At 39.9% G+C, this 18,199-nt stretch overlaps 5 protein-coding genes across 9 annotated transcripts; 3 read left to right on the top strand and 2 right to left on the bottom strand.

Moving 5' to 3' along the window:
• The first annotated feature begins 262 nt into the window (after positions 1-262).
• LOC106641241 (protein claret segregational) lies at positions 263-3,529 on the top strand. Of its 3 annotated transcripts, XM_089597125.1 has the most exons (6): positions 486-560; positions 820-885; positions 963-1,963; positions 2,038-2,320; positions 2,391-2,665; positions 2,739-3,529. In XM_089597125.1, exons 2-6 carry the CDS (start codon positions 883-885, stop codon positions 3,145-3,147), a joined length of 1,971 nt encoding a protein of 656 aa, XP_089453251.1. In that variant the 5' UTR covers positions 486-560; positions 820-882; the 3' UTR covers positions 3,148-3,529. The 3 variants fall into 3 exon arrangements, with proteins under 3 accessions (XP_014211068.2, XP_089453251.1, XP_014211069.2); XM_014355582.2 differs by lacking the exon at positions 820-885 and having other exon boundaries at positions 263-560; positions 1,003-1,963; XM_014355583.2 differs by lacking the exon at positions 820-885.
• On the bottom strand, positions 3,259-6,390 carry LOC106641242 (zinc finger CCHC domain-containing protein 8 homolog). Its single transcript, XM_014355584.2, has 7 exons — positions 6,007-6,390; positions 5,606-5,834; positions 5,228-5,538; positions 4,952-5,159; positions 4,697-4,877; positions 4,483-4,613; positions 3,259-4,393 (listed from the first exon to the last, which is right to left on the bottom strand). The coding sequence occupies exons 1-7, from the start codon at positions 6,288-6,290 to the stop codon at positions 3,902-3,904; spliced, it is 1,836 nt and encodes a 611-aa protein (XP_014211070.2). The 5' UTR covers positions 6,291-6,390; the 3' UTR covers positions 3,259-3,901.
• Positions 6,391-6,627: 237 nt separating this feature from the next.
• On the top strand, positions 6,628-8,737 carry LOC106641251 (ankyrin repeat and MYND domain-containing protein 2). 2 transcript variants are annotated; one of them, XM_014355605.2, is made up of 4 exons: positions 6,628-6,806; positions 6,971-7,165; positions 7,244-7,621; positions 7,694-8,737. In XM_014355605.2, exons 2-4 carry the CDS (start codon positions 6,971-6,973, stop codon positions 8,357-8,359), a joined length of 1,239 nt encoding a protein of 412 aa, XP_014211091.2. In that variant the 5' UTR covers positions 6,628-6,806; the 3' UTR covers positions 8,360-8,737. The 2 variants fall into 2 exon arrangements, with proteins under 2 accessions (XP_014211091.2, XP_089453252.1); XM_089597126.1 differs by having other exon boundaries at positions 6,741-6,806; positions 6,942-7,165.
• Positions 8,738-8,792: 55 nt separating this feature from the next.
• On the bottom strand, positions 8,793-10,520 carry P32 (complement C1q binding protein P32). Its single transcript, XM_014355606.2, has 5 exons — positions 10,088-10,520; positions 9,737-9,887; positions 9,447-9,649; positions 9,107-9,195; positions 8,793-9,033 (listed from the first exon to the last, which is right to left on the bottom strand). The coding sequence occupies exons 1-5, from the start codon at positions 10,314-10,316 to the stop codon at positions 8,887-8,889; spliced, it is 819 nt and encodes a 272-aa protein (XP_014211092.2). The 5' UTR covers positions 10,317-10,520; the 3' UTR covers positions 8,793-8,886.
• A 1,744-nt stretch (positions 10,521-12,264) lies between these two features.
• Positions 12,265-17,847, top strand: LOC106641223 (1-phosphatidylinositol 4,5-bisphosphate phosphodiesterase). 2 transcript variants are annotated; one of them, XM_089597140.1, is made up of 20 exons: positions 12,265-12,441; positions 12,512-12,571; positions 12,653-12,793; positions 12,877-12,956; positions 13,050-13,185; positions 13,273-13,373; positions 13,438-13,604; positions 13,668-13,878; positions 13,945-14,203; positions 14,276-14,470; positions 14,566-14,743; positions 14,834-14,991; positions 15,266-15,469; positions 15,554-15,752; positions 15,847-16,017; positions 16,110-16,253; positions 16,492-16,666; positions 16,759-16,962; positions 17,062-17,308; positions 17,383-17,847. In XM_089597140.1, exons 1-20 carry the CDS (start codon positions 12,271-12,273, stop codon positions 17,449-17,451), a joined length of 3,270 nt encoding a protein of 1,089 aa, XP_089453266.1. In that variant the 5' UTR covers positions 12,265-12,270; the 3' UTR covers positions 17,452-17,847. The 2 variants fall into 2 exon arrangements, with proteins under 2 accessions (XP_089453266.1, XP_089453265.1); XM_089597139.1 differs by having other exon boundaries at positions 14,276-14,476.
• The last annotated feature ends 352 nt before the right edge of the window (positions 17,848-18,199 follow it).

The raw sequence follows: 18,199 nt of genomic DNA, 5'->3' as shown, positions 1-18,199 counted from the left end.
CTAAAGAAACGATTTAGGTGTTTCTCTAGGGTAAAATATTGATGTAACGCATTATTTAAATAATATACATGCGCATCTACATGTTATTTATACAATTGCGTAATTGTCGTGTATCAAGAATTGATAAAAAATAAAATGTCCAAACGGTTATAAAGATCAAGTCACGTGACCTGCGATTCGAACGAGCGATTGGACGGTGGAAATGATTTCAAGTTTCGGACCTGAAAATTCAAATTTTTCAACGCTCATTCGGCAACGTCAACTGTCTCGTGTACGCGATAAGTACAACGAAGCAGTGGCATTCACGAGACTGGTATTGTTCGTACTTATACGTGCATGTATATACGCGGTAAAAGGGTTTTTCAGAGAGAAAAAACCACGACTGGTTCTCATTCTGCAAGGGAAAGAAAAATGCCGGCGATCGGCACAGCGTGAGATCAAGGAAGAGAAAAGTAGCTAAGAGTGGATGCTCGGCGTCATCGACGGCGTGTCGTTGTTTTCGTGTAACGTTAAAGGCGGCAGAACCCCCACGATTGAGTATCGGCGCGCCCCCTCGTTTGGTAAGTTTTTATTTTTTTACGCTATTTTTTTACGTACTTCATGTGCACGTGTTTATTGTAGTTTGAGGTGTTTGTGTCAAAAATGTTGAAATAAACAGGCGATGTTTACGTAAAATGTGTATGTCGTGGATACGTAACGCGTGCGTGGTGACTCGATTTTATTTGTTTATTTCATTTTTTCATTAGTATGTGTGTACACATATGTATGTTAAAGTTGATCACGACATCATACTGTCATATTATTAATTCATAATCACAGTTTTAGATTGATAATATTGACTAACAATTTACTCACGACTCAAGACATTGCACAATTGTATTCATGGTATGTGGTTTCATTTATGTGTTTTATCTCAAATTTTCGAGTCTGAAATCATTAAGTTACTCTTGTTCTTTTGTTAGATGCAATCACGTCTTCCGAAATTGAACTTTCAATTTAAAGTGCCTGCTAGAACCATGACTGGCAATTCAACTACTACTTCAAGTGCTTCAAATGGCATGGAAGCCACTAGTAGTACTACATCAGTCAATAGCTCAGCTGCAACGAAAAATATGAGTACTACAAGTGTAACTACAAAAGCAGCTGACGAAAACAAAGCACCTGTCACTAGATCAAAGGTCACAACAACAAAGACGACGACGACTACCTTGTCAAGGACGCTTGGGGCACCCACGACGAGAGGAGCTCAAAAAAGGCCGGGCCTTGCTAATAACACTGTAGTGGATCCAAAAAGACCAAATCTTAGAACAACGATGAAACCAACAGCCAGACCAATCAGGCCTGCAACCAGTACTGTTGGCCCACTTGCTAAAACTGTCCCATCAGCTACACCTGCCAGTGCAAAGCCATCAGGCTCTAAGCCCAACAAATGGGATTTCAAGGGTAGATTGGAGTGGACCAGTAATGAGCTGACAGCCTTAAAACAGAAGCATAGAGATGTGACAATGCAATATAATAGTATTCAAGATGAAATTGTTAGTTTAAGAAAAAGTGAAAGTACCAATAGGTCTAAAGCTGAGAAGCTAGAAAAAAGTGCTGGTGAATTGCGTAAACAAGTTGATGTGTTAAAGGCGAAAGTTGATGAGCTTCAAAAGGAGAACGACGTTTTAACTAAAGACTTAAACAAAACCAAGGACGAGTATGAGAAAACGTTTTCAAAACTGGGAGAGTATGAAACGGATATAAAAGTCAAGTCAGTTTTAATCACGGATCAGCAAAAAGAGTTAACTGAATGGAAAGAAAAGTTTGAAGCTAAAGTCAAAGAGAATGAAGAATTGGATGGATTAGTTCAAACCTTGGATAGAGAAAGGAGATACTTGCATAATACTATTCAAGAAATGAAAGGAAATATTCGAGTATTTTGCAGAGTTAGACCAAAAATTCCAAAAGAAGCATCAAAAAGGTGGGTAGTGGTTTTATATTCTATTGATACAATAATTCTTTTAATAAATAGTAACTATTTGAAAACATTTTTAGCCTGTGTAATATCAATTATCTTGATGAGTGCACACTTGAAGTTGGACGAGGAGAAGGGGATACAAGTAAGATGAAGACTCAACGCCAGGAGTTCACCTTTGATAAAGTTTTTCCACCAAACACCTGTCAAGCAGATATCTTTGAGGAGTTATCTATGCTTGTGCAGTCGGCTCTTGAGGGCTACAATGTTTGTGTCTTTGCATATGGACAAACTGGCTCAGGCAAAACTTATACAATGGAAGGATTACCTGGCACGGAACAAGAGGGCATGATCCCCAGAACAGTGAGCATCAACAAATTATCTTAATACTTTACATGTACACACATTTAACACATTTAATTTTTATTTTTAGGTGAAACACATCTTTAGAGAAATGAAGCACTTTGAATTGCTTGGCTGGGAATATAAAATTGAAGCTAGTTTTTTGGAAATCTACAACGAGCAAATTGTCGATCTCCTTGATAACAGTCGAAAAACACATGAAATCAGAATGGCTGATAACAAAGGGCACGATTTGTATGTCAGCAACCTTTTAATTCAGGAAATTAACAGCCCTGAAGAGCTAAACCAATGCCTTCTCATAGCACAGCAAAATCGCGCTATGGCAGCGACGCAGTCTAATGAAAGGTGCGCTTCTGTGTGATTATCATTATTTTCTTTAAGGTCTGTGTAAATTACTACATTGAATCTTCTGTTTCAGATCTTCGCGATCTCATTCTGTTGCGAGAATACGTTTAATCGGTACGCACAAGTCGAAACAGGAAGTTTCCATCGGTAATTTGAACTTGGTTGATTTGGCTGGATCTGAAAGACTTAAAAATGAAGAAGCTGCGCGAGTTGCTGAAACAAAAAATATCAACAAGTCATTGGCTAACTTGGGACACGTTATCCTCGCATTGCTTCAAAAACAAGACCACATTCCCTATCGAAACTCGAAACTTACGCATTTGCTTATGCCTTCTTTGGGAGGCAATTCAAAAACACTTATGCTCTTAAATATTTCACCTCTTGATGATTCTTACAACGAGACTGTGAATTCTTTGAGGTTTGGCAGTAACGTCAATAGTTGTAAAACAGGTACCGTTAAAAAAGTAAAGACGGTTTTGTAAATTAAGTTCAAACAATCTAGCATTGAAAGTGTACAAAGAATATTATCGGCAAGACCAAAGTCTTTTTGAGACTACCGTCCTTTTTCAACTTTGAATAATAAAATAGTTTTGAAAAAAGGAAGGTTCGCAATTTTTATGCTCTGAAGTTATGATATTGCTAGTATAAATTATTGTATCTACTCTTATGAAAAAAATAACTCGTAAGTTTAGTACGCTCTAAGTTTTTACTTTCGACTTATATAAAAATTCCTTATAACTAATGCACTATCAGTAAACTTCGTTTACTCTGTTTGTTTGTCTAAGATAATGTATAAAGTGAATTATAATTTGATGAAGTTCAAAAGTGTAACCTTCACTGACATGTTTTTTTTATTTAATATGATGCTTATTAATGTCAAAATAAGAAATGTATGTAATTTTTTAAAGTTCCAAATTTTAATACAAAAAATATTGCAGAAATTGTATCTGCACACCTAAATACACTAAATACTTTCTTACAAACTCCCGAATTACTGTTCCTATGTACAATCACATCCATACAATATACATTGTTTTCCAGTAAAATTCAAGAGATAATGGATGTTCTATGATTTAAAAAATGTTTAGTTTTTTCCGTGAAGAAGAGATAATAAAAAAACAGAAATTTTAATTTTGAAAAACTGTCACGATAAAATTTCATGTGAGTCGCAACAATAGAAACAATATGCCTTGTTCATATATTACACTTTTTTTTATCTGAAATGAGAATTTCATTTCATTCGTTATGCAGATCAGATAACGTCCTTCGAACTTTTTGAAGTAATTCTGTCATCTGGTCGTATTTACCAGTAGAATCTGGCAAGTTTTCAAAGTTAATAACATCACAAATGTTTTTCGAAAACTTCTCTGAAGTGGGTAACCTTCTGTAAGGCGAACAACTTTGTAAAATAGGAGTGCCTATGTGCACTGACTTGACCGACTTGTGTCCAGAGCCAGTTACTGGACTTGCTTTTGGAGTTTCGCACTTGATACTTGATGTATTCAGACTGCTGGGTTGCGAGGAATCTGGGTTAGGATCTTCAATTTTCGATGAATCTAGATTTGCGTTTTCAATTGACGAGTCTACTGCAGGTTCAGCAATTTTTTCAGGAACTGGATTTGGTTGAGGACTCGAGTCGTTTAGTGCAGCCAACAATTGCTTTTTAGCACATTCCAAATCAAACAATGTCGGCGAATCTGTTCCGGATGATGGCGCGTTACTTTCGCTCTGTAAAATAAAAATGAATTTTTCTGTCAATAAATATTTGAAGGGTAAAAATATTCTACATAAACATTTAGTTTAAACATTAAATTTACATTGGAGGTATCCTCTTGTGATCGACTATCATTATCTTCTGGTGGAGGTGGAGGTGGAAATTCTGAACCATCTTCTTTGGGTAAAGGAGGTACAAACAGATCTTTAACAGGTACGCTTTCAACTGGAGTTTCTGAAAAAAAAAAAATGATTGTTATAAAAAACTGCAGTGATTGGTTTTGAGTAAGTTTTTTTAGTAAAACACATTTCAGTCACCTTCAACTGACTCAATTTCCATTTCTCCTGGATTAATGTTGCCTTGGGGCTTGGAACTAGCTGGATTAGGGAATTTTTTTCTTTTGTAACCATCGTCAGTTTTTTTATGGCTCAATTGAGCCTTCATAGTTTCTTTACTGAAATTGAGCTGCTCTATTGATCCCCAATAATGCATATATTCCTGTAAAATTAATCAGTCGAGTATTCATGTAGTAACTTGTTAATTCTTCTTTCATATAATAGGAAAATTCTTACATCTTTTGTGCCTTCAAGAAGGGGAACATTAAATCCAGGAAAATCTATGATTTTCTTGATGTCATACTGATCTTTGTCTCCTGGGCTTACAATTTCACCTTCATCTGAATTTTGATCTGCGACTCCATTGGAATTAAATAAGCTCAGTCCGGAATGCTGTAACCTTGCTTCTTCTAACCATCCTGGGGGATAACCAAGCATTCTCATCCTAAAAAAATTATTGTATTTTTATGATAGTGTGAGATTTCTTATGAATCCATGAATGTATAAATTTACCTGTAGATATGTCTAGGAAGCTCATTATCTTTTATACCCAAGGCCTTGCGCAATTTTGGAGTCACTTGACCTGGTACAAAATGTCCAAACTTTTGATCCTCATCTGTGTGATATCTGGCGTTTGATGGCACTCTTCTGACATTATAGTAATCTTTTCTATTTTTAGTTATTTCATTGTAATTACGAGGCTTTGGACAATCTCTCATGCTGTGATTTCCTAAGCAGTTGAAGCATGTCATTTTTGGGGCAGAATTCTCATTTTTTTCTTCAGTAGCTTTTGCTGTTCCCTTTTCTAGAGTTTTACTAAATTTCTGAGAAAAAATAAAAAGTGAGTGAAAATAACACTTGGCAAATTACTTTCATATTCAAAGCATATACCTTTCCATAAGCAGGAACATCAAATTGTTTCGTGTCATTAGGCTCTGAATCAAGAGTAAAGTAAAAATCAATCGGAGGTTTTTCTGCTGGTCCTTCTACTGGTAAATCATTGGGAGTTTCGTCCGAGTCAAATATCTCAATTGCCAAATCCTTGGCAGAAGATTCATCTTTATCATACCGGCTTTCTAGCAAGTCTTTCAAGAAATCTTTGATTTGTTCATGATAACTCCTACAAAGTTGAAATATATTTTCAATCACAAAGGTAAAAATATATATTCTACCATACAGCACAAATTGTAAAACATATTATAAAGCTGTAGGGTAAGCTAAACAAGACCAGCCCAAAAAAAGCATGGTTCCACACAATTAAAAAGCTAGAAATACAAAATGTGTCATCTTACTGAAAAGCCTCGGTGTCACGAAAGGTGATCCTGAAAATAGGAGCAACCTCGGGTTCAGTCGGGGTTTTGGTAATTTCTTCGTCAACGATAAGAAAGCCCTCAGGTGCGACTCCAGGAGGCAAGGTGGCGTCGAAGGAGACGACAGTCTCGTTGGCGATCGACAGGTTAGGAACATTCTCTCGGATCTCTTTGATCACCTGGACATCCGCACTGCTGTCCAGCAGGCTATTGTCGACTTCGCTGTCGTCCAGCGTTATCACTTCCATCGTCTCTTCGAAACTCATTTTTTCATTGGACTGCGCTTCCGATTATTAAGTTACGTACGATACCTCCCTCAAGTCCCAAGTGTCTCATTGAACTCGCCAACTTAGGCCAAGCGTATACCTATACATATATTTTTTTTGTTTGGGCTACGATATTAAGCTTCGTTTTTATGAGAATAAACGTATTATTTTATAAAAATAATTAATTTTATAGATTTTCCTATAATCTTAAGAAAAAATTATAAACTTTTTTCTGTATTGCATTACAAGTTTCATTAATTCTCAAGATTGCGGAGCAATTAACTAATGTGTAAATATAAACCAGCCCTAATGAAAGAGCAACGAAGGGAGGGGATGTTTCTCTCACTTTTTTGGAGCAGCCACCGCATACTGAAGTACTTGAGGATTGTTTACACACAAAATTTTTTTTTTCCGGCACTTATCAAAACTCTGGAAACTATTTTCGGCGTGCATTTTGCGGACAAACCAAACGGGCAACTATACCATAAAGTGTTTTGCAGCAAAGGTAACCGGTTGGTGAGTAATAATTTTATTTTTGATATTCTTGAATTCTGTCTGCTTAACCTACGCCACTTCCTCTCAACGCGGCTTCGAATTTCATAAAAAAAAAAAAAAAAAAAAAAAAAAAAAAAAAAAAAAAAAAATCGATAGATACCTTATACACATTAAGTACTTCGAAGATGTCGGATATGGAGGTTTCCGATGTGCAAAAGGATATATTCGAGAAAATCGAACTTAACAAGGCTGACGAGCTCCGAGCTTTGCTGGCTGCCAACAAAATTAAAACCGAATTTACTGATGAAAATGGCATGAGCCCGCTCCAGCATGCCTGCTACAAGGGCAACAAGGACATTGTGCAAATGTTACTGGATCACGTAAGTTGTGGAAAAAGATACGCTAATTAAGTATGATTTATTTGGTTTTTTTGGAAATTAATGTTTGATTGTTTCAAGGGAGCCGATCCAAACAAATGCGAGCACGAGCACAAGTACACGGCTCTGCACTTTGCTGCTCTGAGCGGCAATGCTGATCTATGTCATTTGTTAATGGCTTACGGAGCTAAAGTTAATGCGCTCAATAGTGTGGGCAGAACTGCGGCTCAGATGGCTGCGTTTGTAGGGAACCATAATTGCGTTGTTGTGATCAATAACTTTATACCAAAGGCAGATGTGGACTACTACATCAAACCTCAGGGCTTGCAGAAAGAACCAATGTTGCATCCACACCTGGCAGATTCTTTCCATTTGTTTATTATGCAAGTCAATGTCCACCCAATCAGAGTTATCATGAATTTACAAAAGTTTCCTGGTCTATTGGATAATTTGTCAATGGTTGGTTGTATGTATAAACACAAATTTAATTTTGTTTTTCGTTTTTACCAATGAATTTGTGCATGATTTTAGATTCAAAAAGTTCTTGAAACTATGTGCCACAAAGAAATGACCAAAGGTCCAGAGACGAATGAAATTATGGCTTTCAAATATCATTACCTCGGCTGTGTCGTAGGTGAAGTAATTAGATTTAAAAATCGTCAAGAAACAATGAAAACTAGTAAAGCTGAGGATGAAAGAATGGTAGAAGACCACACGGAAGACAAATCTGATGAGAAAAAGGCTGATGTCGTAGAATTGCTGGTCAAAAAGTTATTAAAGTGTAAAAGTAATGGATCCTACGATTATCAGGAGCAATTTTTAAAAGACATAGTTCGGGAGTTCAACTACAGGGATAGTGCCATTTTTAGACAGATGGTCGCAACATTGGCCAGTTCAAGTCCTCCTAGTGCAGTTTCCGTCATTGCTGCAGCCATAAACGGTCAGAGAGCTTTTAATGATAGTGCGCAAATATGTGCAACTTGCGGAGAAGAGAAGGCAACAAAAAAATGCAGCAGATGCAAAACGGTTCAATACTGCGACAGAGAATGTCAAAGAGTGCACTGGTTTTTGCACAAAAGAGCTTGTAATCGTTTAAGCCAGTCTAACAGTTCTCAAGAAAAAATACCTGACGAAATAGACAGTAGACAAATCAGCACAGATGTTACTTCTAGACTTGAGCAAATGCACGTTAGTTAATTTTTACTTGAATGCTTCTGTATTTATAGCTGTTGTGAAATTTATGTATTTCATTTGTTGTGTTATGTATATTTATTTTACATTTATGAAACTGACATTTTCCGTTTATGTTATTGTTTTAAAAAGGAAAAGTATAATTTGTAAGCCGTATCTTAAAGATGTAGGCACTAACTTTTTTCAAGTATATTTTTTATCAGTTTTATTGGTATTTATTTTTTCACAAACACAATGTGGTCTAACCATATTAAAATAAATATGATAAAGTCATTATTGAAAATCATGTGAATTTTTCAATATAAAATCAACAATAAGAATTGTATGTGTTCTCTAAATTCTATGCAGTGTCACTTTTGGAAAATATAACTCTTAATACAATCAGTCAACTTAATGGTTATTTTTTGGAGTGGTTTCCTATTCATTTATACATGAAAGCTTGATTTCATATTTTATTAACAACGCTTAAAATCTAATGATAAGAATACAGATTTTACATTCTATGTACGAAAAGCAATGTATAAAACAGGAAATTATTTGGTAGTAAACTTGGAGAGACCCTCCAATAAACCAACGTACGCTGTGTGCTCATAAATTGTACTCAATTCAATAATTTTTTCGGCAAATTCATTGCTAATACCTTTTTCTTCCAAGTAATTCATTAAAAGGTCATAAAGATACTGAAAAATAATTCGTATTAATTAGAAAAAAAAGTTGAAGGAACAAAAAAACAAAACCATTAGTTAAACTCACCCCATCAATGATTTCACCCCCCACTCGGTATGCTTTCTCTGAGTCTTCTCCTTCATAGAGTGAGATTTCATCAATTCCAAAGATGTCATCTGAAAAAATTATTACACAAGCATTAAATAACGAGAATAATTGAGAGGCATGATACAACAAGCAAGAAAGAGAACTTTCCATTAACTTGTAACACATTCATACATCATTCAATTTCAGACCAAGTGAAATCAAACATTTTACAAACGTGTTTTTATTTACCAAAGGTAAATTATCGAAACGAACATGGCAAGTATCATTCCGTACTCAACACTTTGGAAGAAAATGAAAATGGAAAACTCAAGGTACATACTGTACTCGTCGCTGGATCCCGAAGCACCTGGTTCCTCGTTAAAACTACACGAGAAAGCCAAGTTCTGGTTTCCCCTTTTGATGTTAATTTCAAAATTAGGTTTACTCTTCATCTCCCCCACATCTGGCTGGTCATCTTTAGGATCGATCTCCGGCTCCTCATCCGAACTGACTGTGTGGTTGATGTTGAATTCAATTGTGATTCTGCAAAAGTACGAAAATTTACATCCGAGTAGCAAAAAGTTAACTTTTAGTGTCCGGTTTGAAAGAAGGAGGGGAAAAAAAGCTCACTGTTCGGTATCTGTGACCTTGGTGAGCTTAACGTCGGCTCCGTCCAAAGACACTTTGAATTCCTCCAACTTGGTAGGAATAGTTTTGAGCTTGAGGGCCTTCTTCTCCGCAACGATCTCCTCGGCCAAGAATTCCACCAGTTCCTTCTCGGCTGAAACAACGAAAAAGACAGACACGGATAAGTCAGAGTGCTTCAATCTCCAGCCTTTCTTTACTTTTGGTGCATGCATTTGCGCAATCGGTCTTTTTTAGAAAAAAAAAAAAAAAAAAAAAAAAAAAAAAAAAAAAAAAAAAAAAAAAAAGAGCATGGACTAGCTGTAAGGTTATCCAAAGGCAAATCTCGATACTCACCCTTACTGTGGTTGAATCTGCATCTGCAGGACACGCAGGCGCAGGGATGCCTGTGGCTCTTGGCAAAGACCGACACTGCAGAGGAGACGGGCGACACGAGGCTCTTCTGCTGGAGGGTGCTGAAAAGGGCTCGCACGTTGCCGCCACTACTGCCACCGCTGCTGGTGAGCTTAACCGGCGCAACGACCAGGTTTTTCAACCTCAACGCGTTCCTGGCGATGCCGTTCATCGTGACTGACTTGATCTGTGATTCAACGAAATCTTGGGAGCGATGCCGAGGTGCGTCCTGAGGGTTATTCTCGTGTTCTAGAGGATCCGCAAGGAGTCGTCGTTATGCCGGCACGCCGAGAAGTTCCAGAGAAACGCACTAAGATGGCTGATGCAAGACGCATGTGCCTCTCTCTCGCGATCTCTCGGGCCGTCTGCAAGTCTCGAGGACGCGAGAGCCAATGAGGGGGACGATTTTTCGAGATGACCAATGACGATTGTTGGATTGGACGAAGCTTTTCAAACCTCGGCAACCATTGGAAGGCCGAGTCGCGTTAATACGCGGGAGCTTTCGAACACTTGTTTTTACAAACTACTTTTACGTGAAACACTTTGTTTTTAATAATTGGCTAAGGGAAATGTTTGACTGGTGAAATTTTTTTCTCATTTCACCAGAAGAAAAAATCTCACAAAAAACAAAAAAAACAAAAAAAAAAACAAAAAAAACTAAGAAATTACGAAGTACTAAGAACTAAAACTAACTAAAAAAGAAAACCGATAGATGTCGGGTAACGTACAGTTCTCGTAGAAATATATTTGATTCATTTGAATGGGGTGACTTGTAATTTTGTCGGAGCAACGAAAAACTATGACCAATCAACAGTATAGCATAAACTTTTTTTTCCTTCTCTATACGTGCCAGGGGCTGTCACAGACGAACAAATACTGCCCAGATCGGTACGATTTCTTGATGACCCATACCCATGGGAAGTACAACCTTCGACTTTCAAGACGCGATATCTTAAAAACTCAAAATGAGATTATAAAGAAAATTTGCACATTTTTTTTTCAATTATACACTCTACTTGTAATGCCATCGTTATTTCGCGGCGCCTAGGAAATCATACCCTAAGGCCGAACGAGATGTGTTTTTTCACTTTTCAATCCTAAACTTTTTTACATTTTTGTTTATTCTTCTTTACTTCACACCATACTCTATTAGTCCTCAATATCATCGAAACAATTCATTCGAAGCGTGTATATTTTTTGTCCTCGTGCTGATAATTCATCTCAAATAAATTTATATACGTTTAAAACCAACATTAAAGCCCACATATCTGACCTGCTAGTTAAAAAATCAACAAATAAATAAACAAAGTGCCCCCTTTTTTTTGCATTTCCAATTCATATACTTGAAACCAGTAACTTTTGATGGATTCAACTGTGTAAAAGCGTGGATAGAAAAAAAAAAAAAAAAAAAAAAAAAAAAACGAAGCACCCAGCTTACACATAGAGCTTCAAGCCAACAAAGTTCCCTCACCCACCTGCAGTTAGAAATCGATAAAATAAAAAATAAATGCTTCTGTTTTCCTTTTTTTTTTCCTTCCATGTAAACCCAATTACGCATTACAAGAGTAATATACATAACGTATGAAGCGCGTTTTCGAGTCTCGAAATAAAAACGGTACACAAAGCCTTGATCCTTCGGGACGACCCGTCGACTTTGGCAAGGTTTCAGAGTATAAGTACCTGCAAATGAACGCACAAGTGCCCCGAACTCGGGGGGTGTGCTGCTCGCGGTAGAGCAAAATATACGCGTCTCACGTGGAATGGCACGCGCCCGTCTCGTCACGGTTTCCGGCATGTGGGTAGGTATTTGTATATACATGTACACAGGGTGCAAAGTGGAGTAGGTGGTGCACACGATGATACAGATATATATATATATATATACGTACCTAGGCAGGGGCCTCGCGTACTCGCTAAATCTGCGAAAATTGGATTGCCATATCCAACGATGCACGTTCAGGGCTTCCCCGACCTAGGCACCGATGACGTGTGCCATTGTTGGTCGTCGAGTGGCTCTCAGTTGGCGACACCGCGCCTCCGAGGCCTGAGATCCGCAGAGCCCAGGAGGGCAAACGGTTGTTTGTTCGAACGTTTTTTCTCTCTTTTTTTTTCCCTTTTCATAAAAAATGACGAAAAAGTTTGAGTTCAATTGGCAGAGGGAAACGCCCCAGTTGTTGCTCACCGGGGGCACCTTTGACAGGTGGAAGGAGGACAAGGACGGCACGGACATCGAGCCAAACTGTTTGTGCAAAGTCGACAAGTACGGGTTTTTCTTGTACTGGAAGAGCGACGGCAAGGTAACGGACGCTTTTCAGTTTCACCCCCCACGTAGGATGTAAGTATATTCTTTTTTTTTTCTTGTTTCAGGACGGAGAAGTCATAGAACTCGCCCAAGTGAGCGACATACGATTCGGTGTACCACCCAAGGTTTGAAACCATATACACCATGTACATATGCAGCTGTATTTACGTATTACCTATGGAAAATCCTTGTCAAATTGTTCACAGGACTCGAAGATAATCAGCAAACTGAGCAAACACGGCACGCCGGAACAGATAGACGAAAAAACGTTCATCATATGCTCCGGCGCGGATTACACCAACATCAATTACATGCACTTTACGACACCGGACGCCAAAACTGCCAAGGTACACTTTTATTACAGAATTATGCGTATGGCTCGCTTGTCTCCTTTGTCAATTTTACATTTTGCCCTTTCGAACCGCCAAAGGACTGGCAAGCCGCGTTGAGATTCGTCACCCACAACACGAAAGCGAGCAACGTGTGTCCAACTACGCAGTTGATGAAACAGTACGTATAGTTTGTAGTTTTGGTTAACTGAAAATAAAATTAAAATCCTTGAATTTCATTATCATTCCAATTGGCGCAATTAAAAATGGGCAGTTGGATGAAGTTGAGCTTCCAAGTGGACCCGAAGGGCAAAGTTCCGGTCAAAGTAATCACTAAAACCTTCGCGTCCGGCAAAACTGAGAAACTCGTCTACCAAGGCTTGAAAGAGCTCGGCTTGCCCGATGGAAAAGTATTCGAAACCACAAATATATACATATACATATAATTACACTTGTGAATGTATGAGGAAATTTAATGCACCCTTATTGTCCGACAGAACGACAAAATGGAACCGGAGGCCTTCACCTTCGAGAAGTTTTACTCCCTTTACTTCAAAATATGCCCGAGAAACGACATAGAAGAGCTGTTCGGCTCCATGTACGAAGTAGCAAAGTACAATTTTGATTGAGACTTTGATTCGAATTTTTTTTTTTTCCCCCAGAACAAAAGGTAGATCCGAGACCATCAACATAGAACAGTTTGTGCAGTTTATGAACGAGAAGCAGCGCGACGCCCAGCTCAACGAGATCCTCTATCCGTTGTACAGCGAGGCTAGATGCACGGAAATCATAAACGACTACGAGACGGTCGAAGCCAACAAAAAAGCCAGTACGAATAAACCCGCACTTTGACAAATGATTTTTCATCATTAACGTGTTTGCCTGTCCACAGGAAGACTGTCCAAGGATGGGTTCATCCGGTACCTCATGTCGGACGAGAACGCGCCGGTGTTTCTGGAAAAGCTCGACGAGTGGATGGACATGGACCAGCCGCTGAGCCACTACTACATCAATTCCAGCCACAACACGTACCTAAGTGGCAAACAAGTTGGCGGCAAGAGCGCCGTTGAAATGTACCGGCAGACCCTACTGGCCGGCTGCAGGTTGTAAACGACGTTCAATGTTTTTAAAATGATAAAACAGTGGTGAAACAAACAATATCCCGTCAGGTGCGTCGAGCTCGATTGTTGGGACGGCAAGACGCCCAAGGACGAGATAATCATAACCCACGGTAAAGCCATGTGCACCGATATCCTCTTCAAGGACGTGCTGGTCGCCATAAGGGACTGCGCCTTTGTGTCCACCGAGTACCCGGTGATCCTCAGTATCGAGAATCACCTGTGCATGTCGAACCAGTTGAAAATGGCCCAATACTTTGACGAGATATTCGGCGATTTGCTACTAAAAACGGCCCTTCCCGATTATCCGGTACGCGCATATACCACCTAACTTTACACGTATTGTGTGACAATAAAATCATTGGATATGGATTGTACGTAGCTCTACGTGGAAGGACACCCCTTGCCCCCGCCGTCGGCGATGAAGAAAAAAATACTGATAAAAAACAAACGGCTGAAGCCCGAAGTGGAAAAGACAGAGCTCGAGCTCTTCCTCGCGGGTAAATTCGAAGTCAAGGACGAAGTCGTCGAGGACGCGAGCGCTCCCGCTCCACCACCTGCCGAAGCATCTCCACCAGCACCGGTGAGTTTTGTATTTTTATTTACTATTAAAGGAAAAAAAAAAAAAAAAACACAACTCATGATCATCCGCTCGTTGTTTGGTACGTACAGGAAGCTCCAGCGGCTGCCGCTCCTCCGGGCGAAGGTGCACCACCCGGCGAGGCCGGTGGCGAGGGCGGTGCCGCCGCACCGGTGTACACCGGCAGCGCCACATCCTGCCATCCTCTCCTATCCTCGATGATCAACTACGCCCAGCCCGTCAAGTTTCAGAGCTTCGAGCACGCCGAGAGTAATCATTATTATTATTATTACCAACAACGTGCACGTAACAACATGTACAAATGATAATATATATATATATGTGTGCCGATGAACGCAGAAAAAAACATCCACCACAACATGTCCTCGTTCTCCGAGACGGCGGCGATGAACCACTTGCAAAAGAGCGGGGTCGAGTTCGTCAACTACAACAAGCGCCAGATGAGCCGAATATACCCCAAAGGCACCCGAGTCGATTCCTCGAACTACATGCCCCAGGTGATTATACACGCGTCCATCGTATGTAGCTACCGCACTTTCCGTTCAATTTGTAAAAAGAGACAGCTCTCCCAACGACGATGGAATAGGCGAAGAAGAAGAAGCTCTATGGATGCGGATCAATTTGTACATATACATATAGCTGGTGCAAATTGTAGTGTATACCATTTAATCGCATCAAAGAGAGTGCATTGGTGTGATTGTGTAGCAGTTGATCAGCAGACGAGTGAGATTAAGGAGTCGTTGTTTATTTTTGTTTTATCTTGACGCGCAGGTGTTCTGGAACGCGGGCTGTCAGATGGTGGCGCTCAATTACCAGACGCCCGACTTGCCGATGCAGCTCAACCAGGGAAAATTCGAGTACAACAACATGACCGGTTACCTACTAAAGCCCGATTTCATGCGCAGACCCGACAAAAACTTCGATCCCTTCTCAGAGGGCGTCGACGGCGTCATCACCCAAACCTGCTCCGTGCGGGTACGTTGTTTTGCGAGTTTGTTTGCCGATTCCCAATTGGTTCTAATCAAATCCCCCCCCCCCTCTCCTCACTGTCCTTTGTAGGTCATTGCCGGTCAGTTCCTGTCCGACAAGAAGGTAGGAACGTACGTCGAGGTGGACATGTACGGTTTGCCGGCCGACACCATAAAGAAAGAGTTCAAAACGAGAATGGTCCCGGCGAACGGTCTCAACCCGGTGTACAACGAGGAGCCGTTTGTCTTCCGGAAAGTCGTCCTGCCGGACCTGGCCGTGCTCAGATTCGGTAATTTCTTGTGTGTTTTTTTTGTTTGTTTTCCTTTGTACCGTTGAATCGTTGATCGATCGAGCAAGATGATAATCATTGCGCGGATGGGCAGGTGTTTACGAGGAGAGCGGCAAATTGATCGGTCAGAGGATTTTGCCCCTGGACGGGCTGCAGGTGGGCTACCGGCACATATCGCTGAAAAACGAAGCGAACTTTCCCATGGCTCTGCCCATGCTCTTCTGCAGCATTGAGATGTCGATTTACGTGCCCGACGGCTTTGGTGGTACGTGGAATGAAAAAAAAAAAAAAAAAAACAACTTGGAGGATAAGCAAAAGGTGCCATTATACATTGTTGTTGGCGTTTCGCGATTTCAGATTTCATGGCGATGCTGTCGGATCCGGGAGCGTTTGGCAAAGGAGCGGAAAAACGAGACGAGGCCATGAAGGGACTCGGAATCGAGCAAACGGACTCGAAGGCCGAAGCCAAGAAGAAGGAGGAAGAGGAGAGAAAAAAGAAAGGTATATGCGTTGCACGAGTCTCTCACCTTTTTAATCCCATTAAATGTATCGTACGCATCGGGTCGAGGGAAAATTAAAGGTCTACGTGAGCGAGTATTCATATACTGCTATTATTGCGTATAGTACAAATAACCGGTTCAAGGACTTTCCAATTGTATGGTTTTTTTTTTTTTTCAAACAACAATACACGTGTGATTGACGAAAGTAAAAAAAAAAAAAAAAAAAAAAAAATTCGCAGAGGAATTCAAGCTGCCACCGTGCAATTTCGTGAACCTGCGCCGAGAAAAGTTCTGCAAGGCGAGCAAAAAGTGCGTCAAGGAGTTGGACACTTTGAAAAAGAAGCACACGAAGGAGAGGCAAACGATGCAGAAAAACCATTGCACAGCCATCGAGAAATTGACCAAAGGAAAAGAGTACGTGTTGTTTGTCGTACTGTCGATGGGGCCTTTTTTTGATAATTTTTTACTTTTTTTTTTTTTTTCTTATTATTATTATTTTGGTACAGCAAAGACGCGCTCGTCAAAGACGAGAGCATAAAGAAGCTCGTGAAAGAGCAAATGGCCCAGTGGACCCAAATGATGGAGAAACAACGCAAGGAAGAGTGGGATCTCAACAAGGCGCAGCTCGAGTCCTGCAAACAGGACGTCAAGGAGTGCATACCGGCCGTCCAGGCGAACCAGGTCAAACTTTTAGAAGCCAAACACGACAAGTTGGTGTCTCTCTCTCTACTTTTTTTTTTCATTCGTGCTTTCAAATTTAATTTGTTAAAGTATTTTTTTTTTTTTTTTTTTTTTTTTGTTTTTTTTAGAGACGTCAAGGAGTTGAACGCTAGTCAAGCCAAGGTGTCGGCCGACACGGCAAAGGAAGTTATGGCCGACAAGGCTTTGAAGACGAAGGGCGACAAGGACAGGAGACTCAAGGAGAAGAGGGCAAACAACATCAAGAAGTTCATGGACGAGAAGAAAAATCTGGCCATCAAGCAGGGCAAGGAAAAGGAGAAGCTCAAAGTCACTCACGAGAAACAGCTCAAGGACATCGATAAGGACCTCGAGGGGGTCAGTCTATTGTGAATTTTCATCGATAATTGGGTGATTTTTTTTTTTTTTTTTTTAATTTTCTACGATTTTAGGTTCTAGTGTCGTGGGAAACCGAAGCCAAGCATCAAGAAATCGGTGCCAAGGCGGAGTTTTACGTTTGAAAGGAAAAAGACACCCAACAGAACTGAATATATATCAAATATACATATATTTTCTACACCATCGTTATAATGCAATATACATTTTATATAAATATTATTATTATCGAGTGTCTTTGATGGCTTTATATACATATTGTTATACGCGTATTATTATGCAATGATGTTATTGTTTTTTTTTGTTTTTTTTCGATCATTGTTATCGCGTTTAAAAATATAAGGCATTAAGAGGGTTTTGAGGACGATTGTGCTTTATTTTTTTCTCCGCACATTCGATTTAAAAACAAACGATTATTCCACGTTTGCAGGAGCTCTCGGTTGGAATCTACTGTAATCATACGGTACATATCTTGGATATCTTGGCGCGTATTGTAAAAAGAGTAGAAAAAAAAAAAAAAACTAGGCTCGGGATGAGCGCATGCAGTCACGGGTTGTATGCGTAACGTGTAGCTGTACGTTGGTTTGTTTTGTCATTAGCGTCGTCGGGTGCACACAAGAAAAGTATCGGTACGTACAATTACGCTTTGTGGGAGTAGTTAAAAACGGAAGCGAGTCCCGGATTGCGTGATGGGCAGGACGCGCTTTTTAGCTGACATAGTCGTTGAACAGGTGAAACGGTCTTACGCGGGTTTCCGCCTCGAGCTCGCTGAGCGCATCGGCCCAAGAAAGGAGGGAGCTTTTGCAGGAGGCACTGGTTTTTTTTTTTTTTATTTTTTTTTATTTCTTCTCTTGAATCTTTTTGTTTTGGTTT

The sequence above is a fragment of the Copidosoma floridanum genome, unplaced genomic scaffold (genome assembly GCF_036245765.1).
Source record: "Copidosoma floridanum isolate Cflo_tuat_1 unplaced genomic scaffold, Cflo_Japanese_pri ptg000030l, whole genome shotgun sequence".
NCBI lineage: Eukaryota > Metazoa > Arthropoda > Insecta > Hymenoptera > Encyrtidae > Copidosoma > Copidosoma floridanum.
The sequence above is the reverse complement of the archived record's forward strand: the minus strand, read 5'-3'. Positions and strand labels throughout refer to the sequence as shown.

Bases quoted from the DNA above. Each gene is read 5' to 3' on its own strand.
- LOC106641241 (XM_014355582.2), top strand. From the start codon at position 467: ATGCTCGGCGTCATCGACGGCGTGTCGTTGTTTTCGTGTAACGTTAAA. The intron at 561-1,002 runs GTAAGTTTTTAT...TTCAATTTAAAG, and splicing joins TCGGCGCGCCCCCTCGTTTG to TGCCTGCTAGAACCATGACT. The intron at 1,964-2,037 runs GTGGGTAGTGGT...AAACATTTTTAG, and splicing joins CCAAAAGAAGCATCAAAAAG to CCTGTGTAATATCAATTATC.
- LOC106641242 (XM_014355584.2), bottom strand. From the start codon at position 6,290: ATGAGTTTCGAAGAGACGATGGAAGTGATAACGCTGGACGACAGCGAA. The intron at 5,835-6,006 runs GTAAGATGACAC...TCAACTTTGTAG, and splicing joins CGTGACACCGAGGCTTTTCA to GAGTTATCATGAACAAATCA. The intron at 4,878-4,951 runs GTAAGAATTTTC...TTAATTTTACAG, and splicing joins TTCTTGAAGGCACAAAAGAT to GAATATATGCATTATTGGGG.
- LOC106641251 (XM_014355605.2), top strand. From the start codon at position 6,971: ATGTCGGATATGGAGGTTTCCGATGTGCAAAAGGATATATTCGAGAAA. The intron at 7,166-7,243 runs GTAAGTTGTGGA...GATTGTTTCAAG, and splicing joins TGCAAATGTTACTGGATCAC to GGAGCCGATCCAAACAAATG. The intron at 7,622-7,693 runs GTTGGTTGTATG...GCATGATTTTAG, and splicing joins TATTGGATAATTTGTCAATG to ATTCAAAAAGTTCTTGAAAC.
- P32 (XM_014355606.2), bottom strand. From the start codon at position 10,316: ATGAACGGCATCGCCAGGAACGCGTTGAGGTTGAAAAACCTGGTCGTT. The intron at 9,888-10,087 runs GTGAGTATCGAG...TCGTTGTTTCAG, and splicing joins CAGATTCAACCACAGTAAGG to CCGAGAAGGAACTGGTGGAA. The intron at 9,196-9,446 runs GTATGTACCTTG...TAATTTTTTCAG, and splicing joins GGGATCCAGCGACGAGTACA to ATGACATCTTTGGAATTGAT.
- LOC106641223 (XM_089597139.1), top strand. From the start codon at position 12,271: ATGACGAAAAAGTTTGAGTTCAATTGGCAGAGGGAAACGCCCCAGTTG. The intron at 14,992-15,265 runs GTGATTATACAC...CTTGACGCGCAG, and splicing joins CCTCGAACTACATGCCCCAG to GTGTTCTGGAACGCGGGCTG. The intron at 16,963-17,061 runs GTTGGTGTCTCT...TGTTTTTTTTAG, and splicing joins TTAGAAGCCAAACACGACAA to AGACGTCAAGGAGTTGAACG.